Below are 23,605 nucleotides of genomic sequence, written 5' to 3' on the forward strand. Positions count from 1 at the left end.
GAGCTGAAACAAAAACTTTGAGAACTGGGATGGGCGAAGACACATGTAGAGCCCAGCCTAGTAAAGCACTTCAGTCTGTACCTTGCTTTAGTGGGATTATTTTTATGCCTGAAGTCAAGCTGAGGCCTAAATGATGCACAAATCTGTAAATAGCACTCAGGATTTGCACATACACAAGGGAAGGACTTCTTTCCTTTTTTTTGAGTTGAAGATTTCTGGAAGCTGCAAAAGGCTGTTGGCAGAAGTGTTGCTTTTTTGCTTCCCCAGGCAAGAGAACATGGGAAGGCACCTCAGTCTAGCAACCCCCTGGAGCTCCATGGGACTGCAGGTGGCTGGGCTGCAAGAAGATCACGTGGCAGTATTAAACTCTGTTAAACACTACAGTCCAAGGAAATACCAAAACGCACAGTCTTTTGAGCTGGCTGCAGTCTGCTCAAAACCTTGCTGGCATTTGTAAATACCTTAGTTGTGCTGGTGAAGAACAAATAATGCCTTTAGTGTCTTTTATAAGGGTTAGCCCATACACACACTTTGGTGGAATTTCAAGTTTTAGGCTAAGAAGTTATGCAGTAAGAGCTTCTTTCAGATACAGAGTGTTTGTCTTTAGCTCAAAAAAAAAGGTCTGCCAAGCTCATCTCTATTTAAAGACTGCAAATAAGAAAGCTTTGGAATAGGTTATTTAACAGGTATCCAGCCCTTCCCCTGGAAAAACACCTGCACACCCGGACAGTTGATGCTTACTAGTAGGGACTATCAGTCCACGGTAAAGGCAACACAAACCCACAGTGGGTATCTTCTGTAGAAGGCAAAACTTTTATTAAATGAACCAGATGTCACAAGTTAACATTTGCATCTGTCTGAGAGATGGGGAACCATATGGCAGCTATAGGAGTGGTAGAGGAATATGCAAATTTGTCCCAGATACTGTGGAAAGCCAGGCAGCTCTGTAAAAATAATTACTTTCAACTTGTACTAATCATGAAAATCGGTTGCATAGGATGTGCCTATTACTTGTTGCCCTGGAGTGTTCTAATGGTCATTGCACCAAAGCTGAGCCTACATCAGACAGAACTGCCATCAAGGTATCAATCTGTTCAATACCAAACAGCAAAAACCTCACTACTGTATCATTCGGTCAAGAAAACAAACAGTCATTTAATAACTATGCCAGACAAGTTGACTATCAAGGGGGTATGTACCACTTAAGAGCCCTTGTCACCTGGTTTCTTCTTGCTTGTCTTCTCTATCATAGTCTCCACAATCATCGCTGTCTCTTCATATGTCTGAATTCTGTCATCTGAAAACTTCTCGATGGACTCCACCACCTCCACCTTCTCGTAGCTCATGGAGCGAGGCAAGCCTGCTTCCCTGAACAAAAGGCCCTGCTTATCTTCTTGGTCATATTCTGTCTCTTGAAGGACTCCTGGCTCAGTTGGGCTTATCAAACCAGGGGAAGGAACTGGCTCAGGCTCAGAGATGTCCTGATACATTGTGATCTGCTCTATTTTTCCTCTTGTTTTTTTGCCCCATTCAAGTATGTCTTCTTTCTCTTCCTCTTTCTGTTTATCTTCGAGTTCAAACTCTTCCCTTCTTTCACAAATAACCCTTTTCTCTTTTTCTGATGGTTCAGCAGGTTCTGGCAGCTCAGGTATGGGCTCCACCTCACCACCGTTCATCACCTTCCCTTTGCTGGTAGAAACTGTGATTGCTCCGGAAGCTGGGACAGAGGGAACCAAGATGCAAGGTTCTTCATAGCGTTCCTCCTCTGTTACCAGCACATAACGCCCTTTGGGATAGGCATCGGGTTTAGGCTCTGGTCTCTTGCAGACTCTTATTTTCTCCCTCACAATGTTACACAATTTATTGAAGGCTTTACTTATCTGGGCTCCATCAGGTACATCCTCTGGGCCCATTTCTTTTTCCTCAAGTTCTAATCCTTCCTGCCCAGGTTCACATGTGACTGAGTCTTCATGCCTGAACTCCAGCTGATCTTGGTCAAAACTTTCCAGAGTTCCTTCATACATTCTTTCAGGCGAGAGACTGTCTGTTTTGTCTTTACACATCAGCTCCTTTTTCCTGGCAATTTTCTTTGTCAGAGCTTTTTGTCTGGGCTTTACACTGGCAATGTCTTGCATGACCTGGGTGATATCTAGGGAAAAATCAAAACAAAGCAAACAACAAACAGTGCTGAACACAGTCACTGCAAGTTCTAGAGCTGCCTCTCACCCTCACTGCTGCAGGTGGAGAGCTGCTGAATGCAGCAGCAAGTGTGAGCACAGCTGCTGTCAGTGCATTATCCCCTTCTGTTGCACGTGACCTCTCGGCCAAGTAGCCATTTTGCATCTGAGGTCGCCACTGGCATACACAGTGTGACGACAGGACAACTGTGCTTGTAAGAGAGGCAGCTGCACAGAGCATTCACCTATCAGGCCTGCATTAATGCTCCTGCTGCTGTAGTCAGGCTCAGCACCTTCCTAGACAGGAAACCTCACCTCCTAAGGCAGGTGCCCAAAGTTAGGGGCATGGCCTGGCAGTAGGACTAAGTGGAAATAGCTTCTCTGGTTTTTACAATTCCTGCTAGTGTTTAGGGAGGACAAAAAACACACAACTAACAAAAAACCAAAAGCCCTATTTAAAACCTTCATGCGGAATGCAGGGTTGCTGGGCAAGTGCTCCAGGCCTGACAGGAAAAGTTGAGTGTCATCACCAGCTCTTCCAGTGCTTTTCAAGATAGGCTCAGCAGGGGCACACTGTGCCTTTGTGTCCCAGGGAGGGTTAAGAGTGAGCCAGGCACCTCCTATCATGGCAGTTTTGGGTATGGGCAGATAGAGGGAGGTGTGTCAGGAGGGAGCAGCAAGCAGCTGGCACGCACAGAGCTAAGCAGCCGCCCAGCCAACACTGCAGTGCTGAGGAGCAACATTTTGGCATCACTCAAACACTGACATTGAGCTATAGGTCCAGGTAGAAGGAACAGCCTGCAGGCAGTCAGTAGCCACACACCCCATGACAGCTCAGCAGCAGCAGGTGCATGGGCAGACTGATTATTTCCATGGCACGAACAGCTACAGCAGAGAGGCAGAGGTCGGTACTGGGAATTAGGGGAACAAAGGGATAGACAGATATTGTTTTCCCCAATGCACCTGTTTTGTGCAATGTCACAGCTACAGTGACACACATAAAATGCTCTGCTCGCCTTACAGGTAGCTATGTGGTTAGAGTTGGGCCAAATCCTCAGTAGATATAACACAACCCTTAGCAGGACAGTAGTTATTTACAGCTGCTGAGGATTTGGCCTCGTGTATTATGGACCTGTTTCATATAAAATTGCCACAGTTCACAGAGCAGTTAGAAAAATTACAGCTGCACACTAAAGAAAAACCTCATTTGACAGTTTATCTCCATTCTCAGGGCAGTTTACGGCTAGTAAAACCCCATTGAGCCTTAGAGTTAAGCTACAGTAAGTCATCCCATATGTTAGTATGTATAGCAACTTTCTATGAACCAGTTCCCCTCTTTGTTACAAGTGGCCTCACTAGTCTAGTCCTGGCCATTTGCTTGTCACCAGCTTTACAAGCATCCTAATTCTAACAAGCAATCATATAACACAGAGGAAACACCATTCGGAGGAAAAACCATTCAGAGGAAGCCAGGCCATGGCACATAAACTGGCCCAAAAAAAGTGTCCTCTGCCTGCTTGCAGCACTCAACACACCCTGATGCTCTTTGCATGTGGCTAAAGTGTGGACCAACAACTTGCAACAAGTCAGCACAAGATCCCCCAGCTCTTTCTGTAGTTTCAGGTGCCTTCTCACTTTGCTCTATTGATTGGCCTAACTAATAAATTGCAGAAATTAGCAAAGAAACTCTTTTGTTTGTGGTTTTGGCCTTTGACAGCTTGTCCCAAAGCTGAGGTAAACTGAAATCATTGCATTTAACCTCGAGCCAGGCTACCACGGCTGGCTCATATGTAAGACAAATGGAAAAATATCTTAAAATGTGATGCTGCTCTTGACAGACACAGAAAGACATGTCACAGATTTACCTCTTCCCCTCGAAACTTGAGGCTGGACAGGTCTATAGATCTGCGTGAAGAGTGTGACTGGCGTTCCTGCTATAGCAGAGTTTAACCTGCCAAAGAAGATGTGCATCGGTCAGATCTCTCCCCCTCACTTCCAACAAGAGCAAGTGAAATGTCACAAAACAAAGCATGGAGGTTAAAGAAATTATTTCTCTGTGGTGATGAGTCAAACAGAATGACATGAGCCTGTTTCTTGTCTGGGGAAAATCAATACAGCCACAGCACCTTTGCAGGAGTCAGGCTGGTTTCCACCAGCAGGAGATGTGGGATGTTCCATTGAGTAAAGTACATCAGTAATTAAACCCTATAGCAACAGGTTTGCAATTTAGCACAGCAGTTTGAAAGGATGGGAAGATTTTGGCTGGGCAAACAGTCAATCCATGCCTACCAGAGGTCAGCGAGAGCTGTACATGCTGGGTAGTAAAATATGAAATTTGGTAGCTGTTACAATGTCACCTGCATAAGCCTGACTTCAGAAAGGCAAGAATAAAACTAAGCAGTCTTCCTTGGAAAATATTGGAGGAGTCAGTGGTATTAAGGGTTAAAAATTAAAACTGAGCGGCTGGCCTATATGCAAACCATTTACTGTATCTGTGGCCTTTCCAGTCTGCTCTGCTAGAATTTGAGAGAATATTTTGGCCTATAGGGAGGATACACACCTAGATATGCAAGAGATGCACATTTTGATTTTTGGCACTGAGAATTACCCTGATTAGATATCCCTAACCCGAAAGTAGTGTCCAAAATGAGATGTTGAAAATTGATGAAATATCTGTTCCCCACGTATAAGGTTGACTATTAGTGACTGTTCTTCCCCTGCACCTTCTGGACAACCCAGAGCAGCAGTTTGGGCATGCAGGAGTCTGGCCCTGCTGCACCTGCCTGCACAGGCAGCACCGGGTGCTGCTGTGAAAGCCCAGCTCCTTCTCTTGTGTGAGGCTGATGCTCGACATTAGAGGGAGCCAGCGCTCCTCTGCAGGTTTAAACACAACCCAAATCCCTGCAAATTTCTTATATTTTGCTCCTTTTCATCCCCTTGCCTGAAGAATGGGATTGCTGTGAAGAGTGTTTTGCTTTACAGGACATTTGCCCTGTCTGAGCTGTGTGAGGCCAACCTGCCTGTAATGCCCCAGCAAGTTTCACTAACACCCAGGCAGTGGACAGGGTGGTTCAGCTTGCTTTTGTATGCTCATTGACCTCCGTGCACCAACACCAGGACAGTACGTGGAAAGGAGATCGTATGGAAAGCAGGAGCTCAAAATGGCTCTGACCCTTTTCTGGGCAGAGGCTTGACCAGGTTTTGCACCTACTTAGCTTCCTTGTCCCTGGATATCTGCCAGTCAAAGGTGTGAAATTGCCGTGGCTTTGGGCGGTTCAAAGGCCCTTAAACGTACATTTTTTTAAAGATGATAAAGAGACATCACTGGCCCCTTTGGGACAGTTCAGAAATCCAGCCTTACCGGCTGTCCTCGTTCTCGATGATACGTTTGTACCGTTCCAGCTCATTCTCCAGGGACTGCTGGTAGATCACCAGCTGGCGGCAGTCGGTCGTGTACTTCTCCAAGGTCCTCTCGGCCTCCTCTATCCCCTTCCTAAGGTTTTCAATCTGCTCATTGTAAAGCTGAATTTCATCATCGTAACTCTCCTGGGTGTTTTTAATCGCTTGCTCCAGCATGGTTGTCTGGTAAACAAAATTGGTGGTTGAAAGAAGCAGGTCTGAAGCATTCAGCATACCCTTATTTCAAGGGTAACTAAAGGCAAGACATGGTTTATTACGATGTACAGTGCTGCACTACTGAAACACAGTGGCAGTTTCACTGCATTTCTTTAGTTATTCAAACCCAGTAACTCCCTCCCTGTCCCCTTATCTATCCAAAGGTTTCTGTTTCACAACAAGCATGACAGGATCAGCCTGAACCAGGGGACCAGCTGTTTGATGTCTTCTTCCCCATGCATGCGAGGCTGACATATGTCTCACTTTGTGACCCACAGCTCACTGTGGATGGCCTCGACAGAGCAGGTAGTGTCTTACGAAGACAACAAAAGGGCTTAACTGCAAAGATGTGCCCAGGCAAAACCTGTTCTTCCTTCTCAATGGTCTGCAGACCAAGCACTGAAGGTTAAGGGTCTTTCTTCAAATAGAAAGCTTCCCTTTTGAATTAAATTCCTTGGCTTTTTTCCTTCAGCAATAAAATGAACTGCTGTGCAGTTAAGGTCTCAGCGCCAGTCACTGGAGCGCATATCAACCAGGAGGTGGCGATGAATCCCTTGGAAAAACAAGGAGCAGGAGTTACAGGTGGGATATTTGGCAGTGTAATTCTGCTCACACTTTATTCTGCTATTTTTGGCTATTTATTATAGCTATTTTATTACTTAGGATTTCTTTTCCCCTTTCAAACAGATTTTAAAGAGATGCACTCACAGAGACCTAAGGGGGCAATAACTCACTAATGGATGCTTTAATTATTTATTTATTTCTGTATGCTACAGGCAACATTTTCAAAAACCTTTTAAAAGCCTAAATATAGGGGCTAAGTCCCTTGGTATTAATTCGGTTATATTGCAGTGTACCAACAGGCTCCATAGACCCCTTTAGTGTCTAGTGCTCACGAGGTGGGGTCAATAACCTCTCTGTGACACAGTTATCAGGTCCAGACACAGGAAAGCACAGAAGCTCAAGGACACCTCAGTCATCAGCTCCATCCTCCACTGTCACAAACAACCATGTCATCGACCTCCACTCACAAAGTGATTTAACTCTTTTAATCTCAAGGCATGATAAGGAATGAATTAATAATAAACTCTTTCTAAATGGGACATGAAGATTTTATTTTGAAAGCAGCAGAATTAATTCCCCAAAGAGGGCCTCTCTCTGTCTGCCACCAGAAGGATGATTTTCTCCCCTTTTTCCTATATTAATTCATTATCTCACTTATGACTGTATTGATTCTTGCCCTTCCCAGAGTGGATGTGTCCTTCCCACTGAAGCATCAGACATGAGAAAGAGACCAAGGAGAAGACCTGGGGTTAGTACTGTCCCTGAGTGCCTTAGTGAGAGAAGTTATGCTCAGGCAAGTTAAGAGCTGCTGCTCTGACTGTCCAGAGGAGTCCAAAATGCCACCAAAAGCTGTTTCATGGCAGTGTATCACTCCCTCCACCCTGGATGGACAATTCAAGGCACAAAGGAACCTGTATTTGGGGAGCATAAGGTGGTCATTCTCCAACCCTATCCACTAAGAAACATTCAACTGCACGTAGGCAGATCTGCCACCGGCAATTATACAAGACTGGTCTCTATTCACTGTAGTCTTTAGCTGCTCCTTCATCTCCAGCCACTCTTGTCCCTGGCACTGCACACTTGCTTGGAGACACCAGCTAGAGGAAAGTTGATTTACAGCAAGTTTGGCTGGGAGATGAGCAGGAGTGAAAGTCTTGGCCAGTCATTTTCTGCAAATCAGGAATTGGCAAAAAGCAGGTGGTTTTGGTGCTGGTAATGTCTAAGCACAGGAAAGGTGTTGATGTAGTGCTTAGCAGTGACAGGGATGAACCAGGATGCCAAAAGTAGCTTGACACCTATTTAAAAGGACATTCAGTTTTGATGACCAAGTCTGCCCAGTCCTTCTCACAGCAAGCTCAGCATTGCATGTGGGATTGATGGAAAGGACTGGGCAGAACCCTGAAGGTCCCCCATCATTTTTCATGGAGCCAGTTTCCAGCCTGACCTCAGTAAATAAGAAAGGGAGACCAGCCCCATGTGACATTTCCATCCACAGCCTCCTGCTGACTCCATCCCACGGAAGTCTAGTGACAACATGGAAACCGTCTCCTACTAGCTACTCTGCTAAGCAAACATGGCTTCATTGTGGCTACACTACCTACAGCCCTCCTTGACCATCTAAACCTGATGACTTGAGACCAAGAGAATGAGAATGAAACAGCTGATGAAGAAGATGGAAAAAGGAAAACACATCTCCAAGTCAATTGAGTTCACCAGATCCTCTACACCATGTGGCCATAAAACGAACAGAATGCATGAGCATCATGGTTGTGTTTATGGCTAGTTATGGCAGTACCTCTGTCTGCAGTTTGTATTTTTGTGCCTGTAGCTGGCAGAGGATGCTCTTGTATTCCTCCAGCTGGCTCTGCAGAACAGGGATCTTCCTCTCTGCTATCAGTTTTTCCTGGTTGGAAGAAAACAATGTGTGTACAGGAAAGTATGTTTCACTCTTTTAAAAGAGCCAAAAGAAATTCCACTACTGGAAATAAACTGTAAAGACAAATAGAAAATTATAAAAGACAAATAAAAAGATGGGTATTGAACCTCAAGTAAACCCTTGTGGCATTGCTTTAATAATAAAAGATGTCAGATGGCAGAACTGTAGAAGTACAGCTTATGTTGAAATTAGACCCTGTAGATGTAGCTGTTCATGTCTTCTTCCAACTAATATACTTTCTTGGCACAGCCACTCACATTGGTGGGAATCGCCAAGTTTTCATTTAGTCTGTACCAATTTATTTGATTTACAAATTTTTCAGCACATCTCACTCCTTCAGGACAAGATTTACTCTCTCTGTAAATACTTATATCCTGTTAGTTCCTCCTCAGATAGGAAGTACAACTATTTCAGCTACCTTTCAACTAGTCATTTTGGGGGCTAATACATATTTCCAAGGCCATAATTAGTTTTCCCTCTCATATTCAGTACTTACAGTTGCTGCAGTTTTTGTCTAAGCTTGGAGTGGGAGTTAGAGTCTCTGGGATGCTTCAGGAATAAACATTGACTCTTTCTTACTTGGAGCAGCGTGTATTTACTGACAGCAATACTTACCTCACATATGCCAGTTGTTATAGGGGACACGCGAGGGGTTGTCTGGATGATCTGCTGCAAAACATTGACATAGGTCTGGATTTCCATAAGGTTCTGTGGTAAAGTAAAAAACATTTTATCAGAAAATGCTATAGAAAGGTGTGCCCTACAATGTGCTCCACTTCTGGGGCTTATTCCTAGATATTGACTTCCTTCAGCACATAAAAGCCCAGTTCATGTTCAGACTTGGTTTTGGAATGTGGTTTTAGACCTGATTTTGAGTGCAAGTGTGCTAACAGTTTCATCATGCTGAGGGTACATTTGGCTAAGCAACAATATAGTTCATAGTCTTAAAGATTCCATGATTTCTGATTTCATGGGAGATTTTCAAAATAAGGACCAGAAATACCTTTGCATGTGGTCCACAAAAGTGAGCCTCTTCTTTCAAAAGCAGCAAAGATGGGGCAGTGGCCTGATACTAAGCCTTACAGCTGAGCCAGGAAGGAGGGGGCTGCATGTGTTAGTTGGCTGCAGTGTAATTATATGGTCACAGGCTTATTGCTGCTGATAAATTGGAATGCTCTGGCCCAGGAAATTGGAATCCCCCTCTGACGAAAGTAATAGTTCTTAGCATGAAATAGAAGACAGCTTGACCAGCATGTTAGGTTGCATCATGGTAACAGGTCAACAAATTCAAGACATTGCTACAGGTGTAGGCATTGAACCCTGAGGGAGTCAATTTGGATGCTTGCAGCCATCCAGCCGTTGGGCTTTACCTCCACACTACAGCTGTTGTGCCCACTGAAAATATATAGTGCTATATTTACCCACCAAAACACAAATCGGGTTTGCTTTAATTTGCCACTGGAACAGATCATGGAGAAAGGCAAAGCTTCGCACATGTCTCTACAAGGAAGATCTAAAGAAGATGGCAAATTCAGCCTGTTACCTTCTTGCATCTGTCCTTTGTGGCATTAATGTCATCCTGCAGGAACTGGGACTCAATCTGCAGCTCCAGGTTGCACAGCAGTGCTTCATCAGCTTCCTGCAATGCAAAGATGTGTGGTATGGTCAGTACATATAGCTGGAGTGCCAAAACCACAGCAGCCACTTACCCATAACATGAGTCATTGTACATGAGTGCATGAAGAATTAAAGCCTATTGGGAGAAACAAAAGTATTATGAAACCAACAAAGAATAGGCACCTTATTCATCATGTTCTCCTATTGTACATGCTGCTTTTCAGCACAAATACAATTTATTATACAGTTAGGCACTGGCACTGTCAAAATATGTTTACTATATGCTTTATGAATGCTGGGAGTCAAGTAATAGATGCTACGAAATACCAGTCTTTGATGCTAAAACTTGCAATGTTGCACGAATCTTAACAGATGACACCAACAGATTAAGGCACTGATCTCTCTAGTGTTTATGACAGGACCTGTGAGGTATCCTGACACCTTTTTGATATCCCCAGTAGAGAATCCCTTATTAAAAAAACACAGGATGGTCCAAAGTATTTTCACTTCTTTTGGTGTGTTCTCCAGATCTCCAGACCTTGAGTGACACCCTGCCACCACTGAAAGCAACAACAAACTCTGCAGTTGCACTGTCTTTGTCAGGGAATCACGATATAATCATTTAATTGACAGTAACACTCAGCTGAGCATGAAATCTCTAAAAAATATAAGACAGGAGTTTCAACTGGTTCACTCACTTTTGGTTTGCTAAGGGAAATGCTTGTGAGCTTACAAGTACCTCTGTTTTCAGCAGGATTTTCCTAGAAGCATAAAAGACACTATAGAAGGTAGAATGATGTCTTTTTTCTTTTTTTTTTTTGTTGGTTGAGCATTGCATTGGATAGGATTTGGGGCATTCCATGCTCTGGTTTCCCGCTGCTATAGCAGTATTTCAACTATTCATATAGTTCCAGACATTTTGTAACTTTTTGATTCATATGTATATGTATGTATGTGGCACCTCAGTGCCATAGGTAAGAACAGAACAAGAAATCTGAATTCCACTACCAGTATCACTCATTGTAGTCTCAAAGATTCTACAATTACTATTTCTCAGAAAACTTCGGTGTATTTGATGGAAGACCTAACTGGAAACGACCACATAGTTCATGTGATTGAAAAATGGTGGATATAAGTCCTGACTGTGATACTTTACAGCTGAAAGATCTCTACTGCACTCTAGGACATCTTACCAAAATATCAGATGTTGCTTTTACGAGCAGGAGATTTAAAAAAACAGAAAAATATTTAAAGGTGTCCCTTTAAAATTACCTATGTGCCATTACCATCTGTAAATACCTCAGTGAGTGGGTCACAGGTTGCAAATAAAAGACTGAGATCTATGGCCGCAGTGTATGACTGGTAGAAGGGGATTTTTCTTTTTGCACGTGCACAGCATGTGCTATTCCAAAAATGTGTAGATGTTAGCTGTCTCATTAAGCTGCTGAGCCTCCCAGCCAGAGGCCTCTCCAGTGGTCTCTCTGCTTTGTGAGACAGATGCATCCAGACCAGCACATTCAGAACCAGTCATCAGGGATGCCTGCTGCTTTTCTGCACTCCTCTGCTTTCCTATTGAGAGGAAGATCAGCAGGACAATGGCCATTTTGGGACGTTTGGGGGGAAGCCAAAAAAAAGGCCCTAGGCCCCTAGATAATACTGATAAGCAAATATTTCTGCATGTAATAAGCAAAAGCAGCATTTGGCTTTCCAAATGTTCCCTCAAAGGGGAAAAAATACTTTTGCTTTTATTCCCTGCTTTCAGATAGACCAGCTGCATTCATGCTGTATATCAGAACAGTGCACTGCCTACACATTTTCTTCTGAACTTTGCAGTATTTGCTATTCACTCAACTTCAAAAAAAACCATTTGGCTTTATGTGCTGATTCCAGAAAGCTGATCCATGTGATTAAGCAGCATTTTCATTTACCATGAAAAAGAAATCCCTTAGATCTCTCCAGAACCTCTGTTCACTGATTTTCCAAACTGATTGTCCATCTGTTGGAGAATCTGCACATGCAGGTTTCAGGGGACATCTTGGGCACTGACGGAAAACCAGCTGTGCTCCCTCCAGCATTTGGTGCCCAGGGAGCTGCTGCAGTGGAGTCAGCCCAGAGCAGCCCAGACAGAATCTGGAATAAAAACAGCTCAAGATCTTGTCAGCTGAGCCTGGGGTTGTCAATTCAATCCACTTTTCTTTAGCCACAGATTGGCTGAGAGGAACTGCAAAGATGGACCCATCAGCTCCAGCTACCCCTTACAAAATATTTGCCCCACAAATATCTTTTAAGAGCTTGCAGGGTGTCCAAGAGCTCTGCTAGTACACTAGAAAATAGTTCTGATGCAGGATACCTAGCACTCATTGGAGATAGAAATGCTAGAAAGCAAAATTTTTGAAATATAAAGCATGCATATTATTAATATGACAAACAGAACAGCTCCTGCCATTTGTATCAAAGAAATAAAAATTAATCTCTATTTAATCCACCTATAATAGTTTCCCAGTACAGAAGATGAAGGATAAGCTGTGAAAAATATGACTGGGGAAAGATATAATACCACTTTCTTCACTCAGATAAAAGCTAGTAGCAAGAGAGGATGAATCAGGCTTTCTCAGTTTCACAGACTGGTTTGGAAACTTCCTAGATATGTTAGTAAACTTTCTCTTTTCTCTGAACATTATTATTATTATTATTTCTCTTCCTATGGTATTAGTTCAGGAAAGTGCAGCTCGATATAAACATTCCTCATGTTTCACTGTGAAAGGAACCAATCAGTAGGGTTGGGGCTTCTTGTTTATTTGGAAACCTAATGGAAAGCTGAGAGTCTGTTCACGTATCATGCATGGGACTGAGGAGCTTTGAGGCCCACCAGACTTGAAGACTTGGACACAATCAGCGTTTTCTCATGCCATATCAGTTCTAAATATACTTTAATACAGTAACTGTATTAAAAAAAAGGATTAAGCCAGTATTCAGTAACAAACATGTTTTCTCTGGTCATATTCCAGACTCTTAGATATGTGCTGCATGGTATGATTAATAAATGGGCTCCTCCTACCTCTTTGGGTAGACTCTAATTCACTCAGAGAGAAATTGTCTTCCGAGTTAAAAAAAAAACAGTGTTAAAAGAGTTAAAAAGAGTTATTAAAGGCACCTACACATGTGCCAGATCTTCAGCAAGGGTGAATTTGCAAAGTTTGCACTGGATGTGGAAGAAGGAACACGTATTTCAACGTCAGGTCCCAAAATAAATGCAGGAGCCATTTGCTGATGCTCTAAAAGGAGTGTCATGCAGTAGATCCTCCTAGTCCTTGGTCTTACTGAAAAACTAATGAAGCTTTTAGCACAGCTGAGGCTGTGGGCTGCGATGGCATGTGCTACATAAGCAAAATCAGCAGGACAGTACAGAGCAGGGTGCTACACAGTACATACACACTGCGGCTCCGCCATTTGCATGAGGCTTAGGGAGGGGGATGGAGGGGAAGAAGAACTATTCTTCAGTGCATAATGACAAGGAATGTCTTGCTCTGACATATTATCTTTCCGCTGCTTCTTCAAAGCACATTGCTGTAGTAAATGAAACCAAAGGAAAAAAATTATAATGACCCTTCTTTTTCCATTCTTCCAGGCTTACCTTATTAAGGCGTTCAAGAGTTTCTTTTAGCCTCTGCTGATATTCACGTTCATTCCTATACCTGCAAATAGAACAAAGGAGACGAAGTTCAACCACTCATCCTTCTGCAAACTGTATTGTAATCTACACTATCATGCACAGTATATGCTTTGCATTAAAGCAGACTATGAATCCTGAAAGGGCCCAAAAGATTTATTTATGCATTAGCATTAATTTTTTTTTTTGTCCCAGACGCTGAGAGTAATTCCAGAATTGACTAACTTCTTGTCCTCAACTTACATGGCAGAAGACAGAAGAATGCAACACATTTGCTATCACTTTCTCATAGAAAGCCCAATAATAGATTATTTACAATAAAAGTCTATTCGATTAGTGTTGGACTACAGTGACAGCCATTCATAAGTCGTTACTATGTGAATATTTGCTGCAGTGGCACATTAGCGTGTAATTACATTGTACTTGGTTTTCTGTTCTACCTGATGTTGTTCAATAAGCGTTTTCATGACAGACAATAAACACAAAGGTTGCAATTTCACATATTGATTGTGTATGAATAATGTTGTATTAGGCTGTTTTGATAGATCAAGCTTTATGTTCTCTTTAATAGCAATTCATATATCAGTTTGGTTAAATTCACATGTGAGTCTTAGTAAGGACTGCATTCAGCCAAACTATTCTTATGCATTTATAAAATGTCCACAAGTGCATAATGTGCATGTTCCTGTACCGAGTGAACAATGGATGTATGTTGTGTTTATCTTTCATTTGAGGAAACGGCACCTATTCTTCAAGAATTAGGGTACCGTATTTGTATGCTAGATACAGTTATCTTCTAGGAAATCCTTTTAGCTGCAGAGTACCAAACTTCATAACTGTCGATTGTTGTTGTTTATTCCTTTCTCTAAATAAACTATATATAAAATGTTTAATAAGAGATATGGTTTAATGACACTCCATTAAATAAAACAAAACCAGCCAAAAGCATCTTATAGTACAAGGCAATGAGACTTTGCCATCAGTACTGAACAAGTGGCTCACTCCATCTGCTGCCAGTGACAAAGTACATAAATACAGTCTATTCCTGTTTATCCCTTTGCTTTTCCTAAAATAATAGAGATACAGAGATATAAAAAGCTGTGATTTTCTCACTTTCTACAAGAAACTCACGGTGGGTGAAATCAACCCTGGTGGCAAATGTCCTTCACTTGCAGTACAAGCAATAGGCATCAACACAAGTATGAACATGGCTGTAATTCAGAATTTAACATAAACCCTCGCCTGCCTTCTGAAATCATTGATTCAGCCCAGATATGCTGATGGCATCTAACGGACTTGCTCCAGTCAACAGGGAACTTGTCAGTTCCTGGACTGAACACAAGTATCAAGTTATAATGGTTATATCAACCTCAATTCTTTCTTTTTATCTCCTGAAGGATGAACAGCCAATGTTATTCTCATCTCTTTCAACATTTCACTCATTGACTGACCAGGACCACATAGGAAGAACTTGGCAGAACAAAGTAATGGACTCAACTTGGTTCTCTGGTTTCCCAACATTCCCTTCTTTTGAAAACCCATAATACTAGCAGGGTTGGTCACTGGTCTGTTTTCAATTCTTACCATGAACAGTAAAGAAACAAGTGAAAATTATGAGGTTTTAGTTTATTATCACTCCTACAAATAGCTGGATTTCCTCACCTGAAGTGCCATTTTCTGACGAAACAAAAACAAAGTCTTTTTGCCAAATTGCATTAACACAGGGTTCACTTCCAAGGATACAACCAAGAATATTCAGCTTCAAAAGACAGACTGCCTTTGTTTCTGTTTATTAAGTATCTCACCTCCAAACAATTTTCTATCCATTATAAAATTTTTGTGTGCAGTTGACGATAAACACTTCTTTAACTTAGATACTTTCTGACAACTGAGCAGGAGTGAAAGAGATTGTGACAGCTTGTGAAATAAATATACAGCTACAGTAAAAGGCTGGATTTACACTTCTAGTAATATACAACTGTCCAACAGATTCAGGGTCTGCATTTCAGCCATAATGTCATTCAGACCTGCTCAAACCTGCCAAGTTGCTAGATCTTCACTCAAAAATTCTTTCAGTGGCTGAAACACTCAGCTAGCTTTTCTTTCACTTTCAAATAACTCAAATACCTGCTATGACACACAGCCATAAATCCACTTGGCAGCCTTGAGAGAGTTAGCATTGTTTGATTATCCTTTGAAGGAGGATTGCTTTTAACTGATGTTCAATCTACTCCAGAAGCTTAGTGCAAAAGGGCTAAGGATCTCTTACAAATGCTTCAGAGGTCTCATGATGCCTCTGCTGAAACGTATCTATGTAAGTGCAATGGCTGAAAAATTGCAGCCCTGTTATGCTTCAAACCTGATTTCAATGTTCAAGTAATTAGCTAGACATGTTTAAAAGATGCCATGTTTTTCTTAGTTGGTTCCTGGTCAGCCTTTCCTGAACCTGAAGAGCCATGAGCCTCATTTGCTTCATTTAAAAAAAAATAAATAAATAAAAACAAAACCAAAGAACACCAAACCTTCTCATCTAGTCAAGTAGCTTTAGGGGTGCAACCAACCTTTTTGGACTGTTTAGAAAAATGGGATATTAACAGTTTTTAGCATAGGGGAAAAGAAATGGAGTGGAGGGGGCTGCCAGGCTGAAACAAAGATGGGTAAGAGCTTTAAAAGTTCCCATTACCTCACTTCTCTTAGGTTAGCAGCTCTCTATTGGGGCACTAACAGATTTACAGGTATATGTTAAGCCCCTCGTGCCCCCCTATAGCTCAGGGCACTAGCCTGGTTAGAACATTGGGCATGCAGGAAGGAAGCCTGCTAGGCTTGTTTCTCCACCTGCGAAGCACAGCTCCAGCAATGGTGTAAATCTCTTCTTCCACCCCCGCTTGCTCTTAAAAGATGGGGTCAGGGCAAGGCCCTTTTTATTTAGACCCTGCCTATGCTGCAGTGCAAGAGCTAGCTCACCTCCAGACAGAAAACAGTCACAATACACCCTCGTGATGCTCAATGTGGTGTCAAGCCTGTGCTTTAATATAAAGAGAAACGCTACCTCTCTGTTGAACCCTACTGAACTCTTCCAGCAATATATGAAGACTCTTGGCTTGCCACAAGCCGAGGCTAAATTTTCTACTACTTTTGTCCTTTACAGTTTCCCTGAGGTACTTCGCTAGCCTTTTCTTGTTAGAGGCTACAGTAATTTGGGTGCCAAAGAGAACACAAACTGCAAAATACTGGTCCTGCAAACATGATGGACAGGCTGATAATGCTTGTATTTTATACTGTGAAAGCTAGGATGAGCCCTGTGAGGGCTCTGCTCTGATGATTTATGAACAGATTTCTACCTGCATTATTGAGAAGCTGCTATTAAGTGTCTGACAGCCACGGGGCAAGATTTCAGCAGTCTGAGGAGGGGGTGGAGGGCAGGCAAGACATCCTCACCTACAAGCTGCAGTAGAATAAAGCACTCCCTATCACCAGAGAAGTAGAGGCAGCACAAAGACAACACCTGCAGACAGGGCTTGAAGACAGCTTTGCTAATGGTCACCAGCTATGGAGTCCCTACTGTTCCCCATATCCTGGCTATCGTGTTTTCCTACTTGTTTTTGTTTTCTCTCACAGGTGTTGGCTCTCCACTGCAGCCCCAAAAGGTGTCAGCTTGACTAAGCATCGCCATGCGGTGCAACTTGGAGAACACTGTGACAATTTCTGTGACTAGTGACTTCCAGGGAATCATACTGCATGCAAAACCCACAAGATTAGCAGTAAATGGATTTTAAATGAAATGATCAATTAGCAAGACTTTTAATTCCTGAAGTTAATTAATCCTGTTCAGCCAAGGGTGCTAAAATCTAGGTTTCAGCATCTTTCCTAATATCATAGAGAGAGAAATACAGTCCTTTCCCACAGCCAGATGCAACATTGCTATGATAATGATGCTCAATAAAATTAGCATAATTAGTCTTTTTATGAGATGCATCCAAACAATTCCTAGTGATGCTTTTTTTGCAACTTCAGGAGAAAGAATTCACCACTGGTACAGAGCCTGAATTATTTATGTTAATGTGAAAAATCCATGAATGTGGCTACAAAGGATTTAAAAATAGATTTTAACATAAGATTTACTTTTCAATGGTTCATGCACATTTAATTGCACAGACCCAGTAGTCCCAGGACCCACTGTGTTTAAATGTAGCTTTAAAAGCTCTACTTACATAAATGTAGCTTTAAAAGGTTACTTATAGATATAAATCTATTTCATTTCCCAAACTGTGAATCTGAATAAAAGAATGGCTTGTAAGAGCTAAAGTTCTTTGCATTAGTGAAGGACACAGGCATTTCTCAAATAATTGGTACACAATGCTCCACTCTAAGAGATTTTGTTAATCCTGGTGTGCCAAAAGTAGATGCTTTACGTTTCAAACTGAAGCAAGAAACCCAGACATTGCTAGTGCGATGACAGCACTGCCTGCTGCTGACTGAGCATAGACTAAGTTAGGAGAGCAGGTCTTCAGCACAGAAATACCCCTGGTTTCCAGTAGCATGGCAAGGCCCTAACATGGCACAGAACATGGCAAGGCCCTAACATTCCTCCCATATTTTCTTTAGAGACCTCAATTTATAAGTTTAAGTAGCTGAAACCATAGCCATCAGGATGGCTTTGAGCTAGAAACAGGGTGAGAAGGCAGAGTACGCTGTGTCAGAGAACTGGCCTTGTTTTAATACCTGTAACTTCAAACCCAACAATTTTTTTCAGACTCTGAAGAAACTTTCCTGTCTTTAGGTCAAATTCAACAGCTCCCAAGAGAAAAAATAAACCCAAAATTCAGTTCTTGATGTAAACTGAAGGCAATTTGGTTAAAGAGCAGCCACTGCTTTTCCATTGTTATGGCCCCATGTGTCTTTAATTTTTAAATTGCAATGTTGTTGGCTCAGATATAGTTGAAGTTTCCTTTTTACTTTCATTTATGGCTGCTGAGTGAACATCCGGGGATTGTATGACAAGGCATCATCCATTTGTTTTTTAAGAATTCACTAACTACCCCTGTAAAAGGTCCTAAATCTCACTTTCAAGAAGCACAGACCCCTTCTCTGGGTTTTTCTCCCACAGGATTTTCAATGTCCTGTATTCTTCCCCACCTATTTACAGCTTGCATAAAGCACCTCTAATAAAAAGTAAATTATCTTCGTGTCAGATAGCTAATCCTGCTGCTGCTGAACTATACAAGCAGTTAATCCACTAACTGCTCAGGTGGATGCAGAAATCCATTAAAACATTGCCAGTACAAACTAATTTTTTCTTACCAGTTTTTCTGATTTTTTTTCCTTGCCAATTTTTCTTGCAAGTTGTTGAAATCAAAGTTGTGTATTTCATTGCACTGGCTCTTCCCCTGCCTGAAATACTCCAGACAGAGATAATGCATTTTTGCCGAGCTATACCATAGCACTATATGCTTCTCTACAGTTTGCACATATGTTTAACTAATATGCCGCTGGACGTTTAAGTACTGACTTTAGTCAAAATCTCATGGACACAGTGTAATAAAAACATATGAACAACAGCTAAATTATATCATTGGCTCATAGCTGAATTTCCTGCTCATAAATATTGGAATACAGAACTGCCTAATCAGGTGCTTCTTACTCGCTGGCACTGAGTCAGGGCATCATGAGCATCTGACCATTCCCAGCATTAAGTCTCAGTGCATCTGGATGGGTTATTCTCTGCTGTCAGATGAGAAAGAGAGATCAGGGCTTGGCAATTCTACAGCTGTGCCATAGCTCACAGTCCCCACGGGCTATCTATGTGGCAGCCCGCTGAACTGGGTTGAAGATAGTGTTTTTTAAATTTTATTTTTTAGCTGACTCATTTTCTTGATTCACATCTCAGGGTGGCCCCAGGAATAGCTGTGGTGGCATGGCGGATCAGGCAGTGTGCACTGAGCAGCATGCAGGGCTGGGGAGGGCAGGATGAGGGTGCATTAAGACCGTTCAGCTGCTCATAGTGATGCATCATCAGACTATGGCCTAGAGACAGAGATGGCCTCGACATCAATTATCATGCATCTGTTTTCTGGCTCCTTCCAGTGGAAAAATGACTGGAGACAGAAAAGGAAAATATTATCAGTCTTACACTTACTAGTCCAGAAGGGAAAATCAGTAGAGGATCAGACAGAAAAATCATGTCATTTGGGCAAAGTTGGACAAAAAGTCTGTGACAGAGACAAGGGAGGAAATCTTGAGGGATGTGGAGGGTTTCTGCAGTAGCAAGACAGTGCTCCAGATGATTTACCTTCCGCTGTATTAAATTTTTTTCCGACAAGGGTGCTAAGCATTGCCTGGGAGTGGCTGCATTTCTACCAGGTCTGCATTTGTTGAAAATATTTCATTTTTCTCCTTCCCATCACTGTTGTTAAGAAGTGTTTCTACGATAAAGCATGTTATACAGAGTTAATCCCTCACCCTTTGGTGGGGAGGATGAAAAGCTCCTCTTCAGCCTCCATGCTCCAGCCAAATTTTCCTGGGTGAACTAGCCAGATAGACATTTTGGGGAAAAGAAACCTGACCCATAAGTAACAGGAAGCCAAGAGAATTCTCTCCTGTGAGCAGTCCTTTTATGAGCAATACTCACCGAGTTTTGTTATGTAATTTATTAAGCAACATCACCAAAACTGCCTGTTGCTGAAGGGAAGGGACCAGATGTGTCTGGAGGCACTCATATGCCTCAGCCTCTAAGGCTCCTGCTCTTTGATTTATGGTGCCACTGAGGTTAAAGACACGTGATGTTAGGGGAAAACTGTTCTTACAGCTATTGCTTTAGTAGCATGAGATGGAAATAGTGGGATGCAAGGAAGAAGAGGATGATAAGGCAAATTCCACATACCAGGAAAAAATTACTTTCTTTTCATCCTACAATCATAGTGGCTGGCACAGACTGTCCCAGGTGTCTCACAATGCCTGTAAATAAGGGTTTCTCAGAGATGTCCCACACATTTCTGGAGATGTTTGGGGTTGTGTAACTCTGCACTGCTCAGACGCAGATTTGCTTTGAGCTGTTTGTTTTTTAATTGGGTTATTCCCTCTTTGCAGCTCAGAGCACAATCCTCCTAAAGCTAATGAGCAACAACGTGTGCCACAGCGAGGATCCGCTGCCATGGAAGGAAGAGGGCAATTACCCGTCTAGTAGCAGTGAGACCATGAAATGCAGAGCTGGTGCTCCCAAAGTCCTGGCACCTTGCTTTTCATCATAGGCTTACATGCCATCCCTGGCTACACATGGAGAGGCATTACCTGTGAATGAAAAGCAGCCAGTGACACCAAACCCATCCTTACTACAAATATTAACTATGGAAACAATACCACCTATCTTCCTCTGTTCACAATCCTTACTTGTTGCGGTACTCATCAAGCATGCGCTGGGCATCCTTCTCCTCCCGCTCCAGCTTGGCTCGGTCAGATGCCAGCTCTCGCATTCGCTGGCGGTTGAACTCAATCTGCCCGGCAAAGGCTTCGTCCAAGCCCACCAGCTCATCCATGCGCTGGAAGGTCTCCAGCTGCTTGCGCAGGATGGTGTTGCGCTGCTCCAGCACACGTGCGCGGTTGATGTAGCTGGCAAAACGTTGGTTGAGCTCCTGCAGGTTCTCCAGGCCCCGGGCTTGGGCCAAACTGTCGAATTCAGGGGAACCTCGCAGCTCATCGTAGGCATCTGACCGCCTATACTTCTCCTTGCGCACCTCACGAAGGAAGCTGCTCCTGTACATGGCTTCGGGGGGGCTGTGCGGTGACTGGGTCCCCTCTTGCGTGCCTGCCTGTCTCTCCAGTTTGGATCTGAATTATATCTGGGGGCTTTGGGGAGGAAGAACTGAACATAATCACCCCCCAAGATGATTAGGACTTGTCTCCAGGGTGGTTTGTGGCACAAAAGGCATCATCTGCAGCAGTGAACTAAATAAATCCCAATGGCCCCGCCTTGGGTCTGCCTGTCTGGGTGTCAGCAGTTCAGAGGAGCAGCAGGTGTGGGAGGGGTGGTGGTGAGAGGCTTTTCTTTTTGAGCATTGCAATTGTGTACAGCCAGAATAAAAGAGAGCAATGTCCAGCTTTCGCCTGGCAGATTAAGGCATTATCCATGGACAACAAAATGAGCACTTTGCAGTTTTGGAGGCTGAGCTCAAAGCCTTTCGTGGCTGTGCTGGGGGGACAAGCTTTGTCCCACAGTGGCTTCCCCAGGGCTGAGTGGAGAGGCATTCTGCTGAGCCAGAATTTTGGTGTGAGTGGATAGCACAGCTTGATTTTTGTTATTTGACAGTTTTGCAACCGTTTAGGATGATGGGATGGTGTATAAAAGTCAGTGTGAACCCCGATCCAAGTACAAGATCTGGCTGTTTGGTTCTCACTTCATGCTTCTTTATCTCAGCCTTTTCTGCAGGTTATTTCTACCTGGCATGAGAGGCATCAAAGCAGCAGTGGTACTAAAAGCCTCATGGCTTAACAGGGCCCTGTTGCAAGGCCAGTTTCCTTGGAGATAGCTAAGCGCCATGCCCTCTTGTGACTTGGAAGACATACCATATTATCCCATGGGGACTCACCATCCTTCCTTCCTTTCACTCCAACCATAATGAATTCTCATGTGCTACCATTCCCTGAGAGGCTTTAATTTTTCTGGAAGTGATGGAAGCATTCCCTCTAGTACTTTTTTTTCCCCCCAGTCTTTTGCTTTGCAAAATGCTGTTTCTTGGGCCTGTTATTCCAGAAGCACATCTACTTGCCCAGCCAAAAAGCTCAACACCAAGACAGTCCAATGTTGAGATCTCTGTTAATAATTAATGTAATTAACGGACACATCTTATACAAATATTTAAATTGCACATATTGGAACCTTAATGGACAGGGCCTCACTGATGGTAAGTGCACGGGCAAAGAAAGAAGCTGGGTGCTCAAGCAACTTTAAAGTTTGGGTTCTGCATTATCGAATCTGAATCAGAAGGAAAAAAAGGTCACTAGAAGTTTTCTGCATCTGTCCTATTCTGCTTCAGATTATTTGGAAGTGCAATGGGGAAAGATCAAATGACCTTTCAGAAAAATCAAAGTAGTCTTTACACACACATTGTGCAGCTCCACATGCAGTCTCTGAACTACACAAATAGCAAAATGGGTAGACTTTTTAGAAATGTTTGGGATATTTATATTGCAGTGGACATGAAACCATGGCTTTCTATGCTGCACAAACAGATTGGCATTTGCAGTGCTCTGGCTGGACAAGCCTGCCCAGCTGAACAATGTAGCTAAGCTTTTTCCAAAGTTAGTCTTCCAGAAGAGATCAGAAAATAGATTCTGCTAGATTGTGGGTAGTGTATTTTCAAGAGTTTTTTAGGCTTTAGATAGACAGACTTTCAGTGCAATAATAGCCTATGTGAGTACTATACCTTCCCTCTCTCTGAGGCTGGAAGGAGCCCTGACTTAATGCTGACCACACACCTTAACTCCTTAGTTAATATAATGGAAATTTCCAAGAGGCCTCTTAGCGACCCACCATGTCCCTAAAGAGAGCAGTCCATCTGCAGTGCCAATTTTTAGTATTAAAATTCATCCCATGCTTTCTACTAGGAAAATCTGGGTTTGCTATGGCATGTATTTCTATATGCTATAGCATGTTTTGCTATTACATGCATTTCTCTAAGGTAGGATTCCTGATTCAAGAAGATCTCACCTTGGGCTGTTTTCCTTGCTGACTTGCTATAGACACTGCTTTACTGGGGCCAAAGCAAGCTTACATGACTCGGGGTCTGTGTTAGCGACTTTTTGTAATGGAGGCTCTGACTTTTAATTAGGTGGCTTAAAGAGACACCCTGGCCTCCAGACAGCTCGTGAACACTCCAATGCAGCAAACCAGAATGAGACAGCCTATAAGTAAAACCAGTGCAACCTAGACTGCAACTGTTATTCTTCTTTTCAAACAAAGAACATCATAAACACCACAGAAAAATCAATCTGCTCCTGTTATGCACTGAATTATTTGGCTAATCTAATGAA

At 42.8% G+C, this 23,605-nt stretch overlaps 1 protein-coding gene across 1 annotated transcript; it reads right to left on the reverse strand.

Annotated features, from left to right (window-relative positions):
* Positions 1-801: 801 nt before the first annotated feature.
* On the reverse strand, positions 802-21,336 carry BFSP1 (beaded filament structural protein 1). Its single transcript, XM_075089872.1, has 8 exons — positions 20,966-21,336; positions 13,544-13,604; positions 9,836-9,931; positions 8,908-9,000; positions 8,152-8,259; positions 5,539-5,759; positions 4,043-4,128; positions 802-2,149 (listed from the first exon to the last, which is right to left on the reverse strand). Exons 1-8 carry the CDS (start codon positions 21,334-21,336, stop codon positions 1,203-1,205), a joined length of 1,983 nt encoding a protein of 660 aa, XP_074945973.1. The 3' UTR covers positions 802-1,202.
* Between the last annotated feature and the right edge of the window lie 2,269 nt (positions 21,337-23,605).

This window comes from Phalacrocorax aristotelis, chromosome 3 (genome assembly GCF_949628215.1).
Source record: "Phalacrocorax aristotelis chromosome 3, bGulAri2.1, whole genome shotgun sequence".
NCBI lineage: Eukaryota > Metazoa > Chordata > Aves > Suliformes > Phalacrocoracidae > Phalacrocorax > Phalacrocorax aristotelis.

Coding starts and splice junctions, on each gene's coding strand:
- BFSP1 (XM_075089872.1), bottom strand. CDS start 21,336: ATGTACAGGAGCAGCTTCCTTCGTGAGGTGCGCAAGGAGAAGTATAGG. Junction 8,260..8,907: donor TAACAACTGGCATATGTGAG/GTAAGTATTGCT, acceptor TCTTCCAACCAG/GAAAAACTGATAGCAGAGAG. Junction 4,129..5,538: donor ATCGAGAACGAGGACAGCCG/GTAAGGCTGGAT, acceptor CTTCTTTGGCAG/GTTAAACTCTGCTATAGCAG.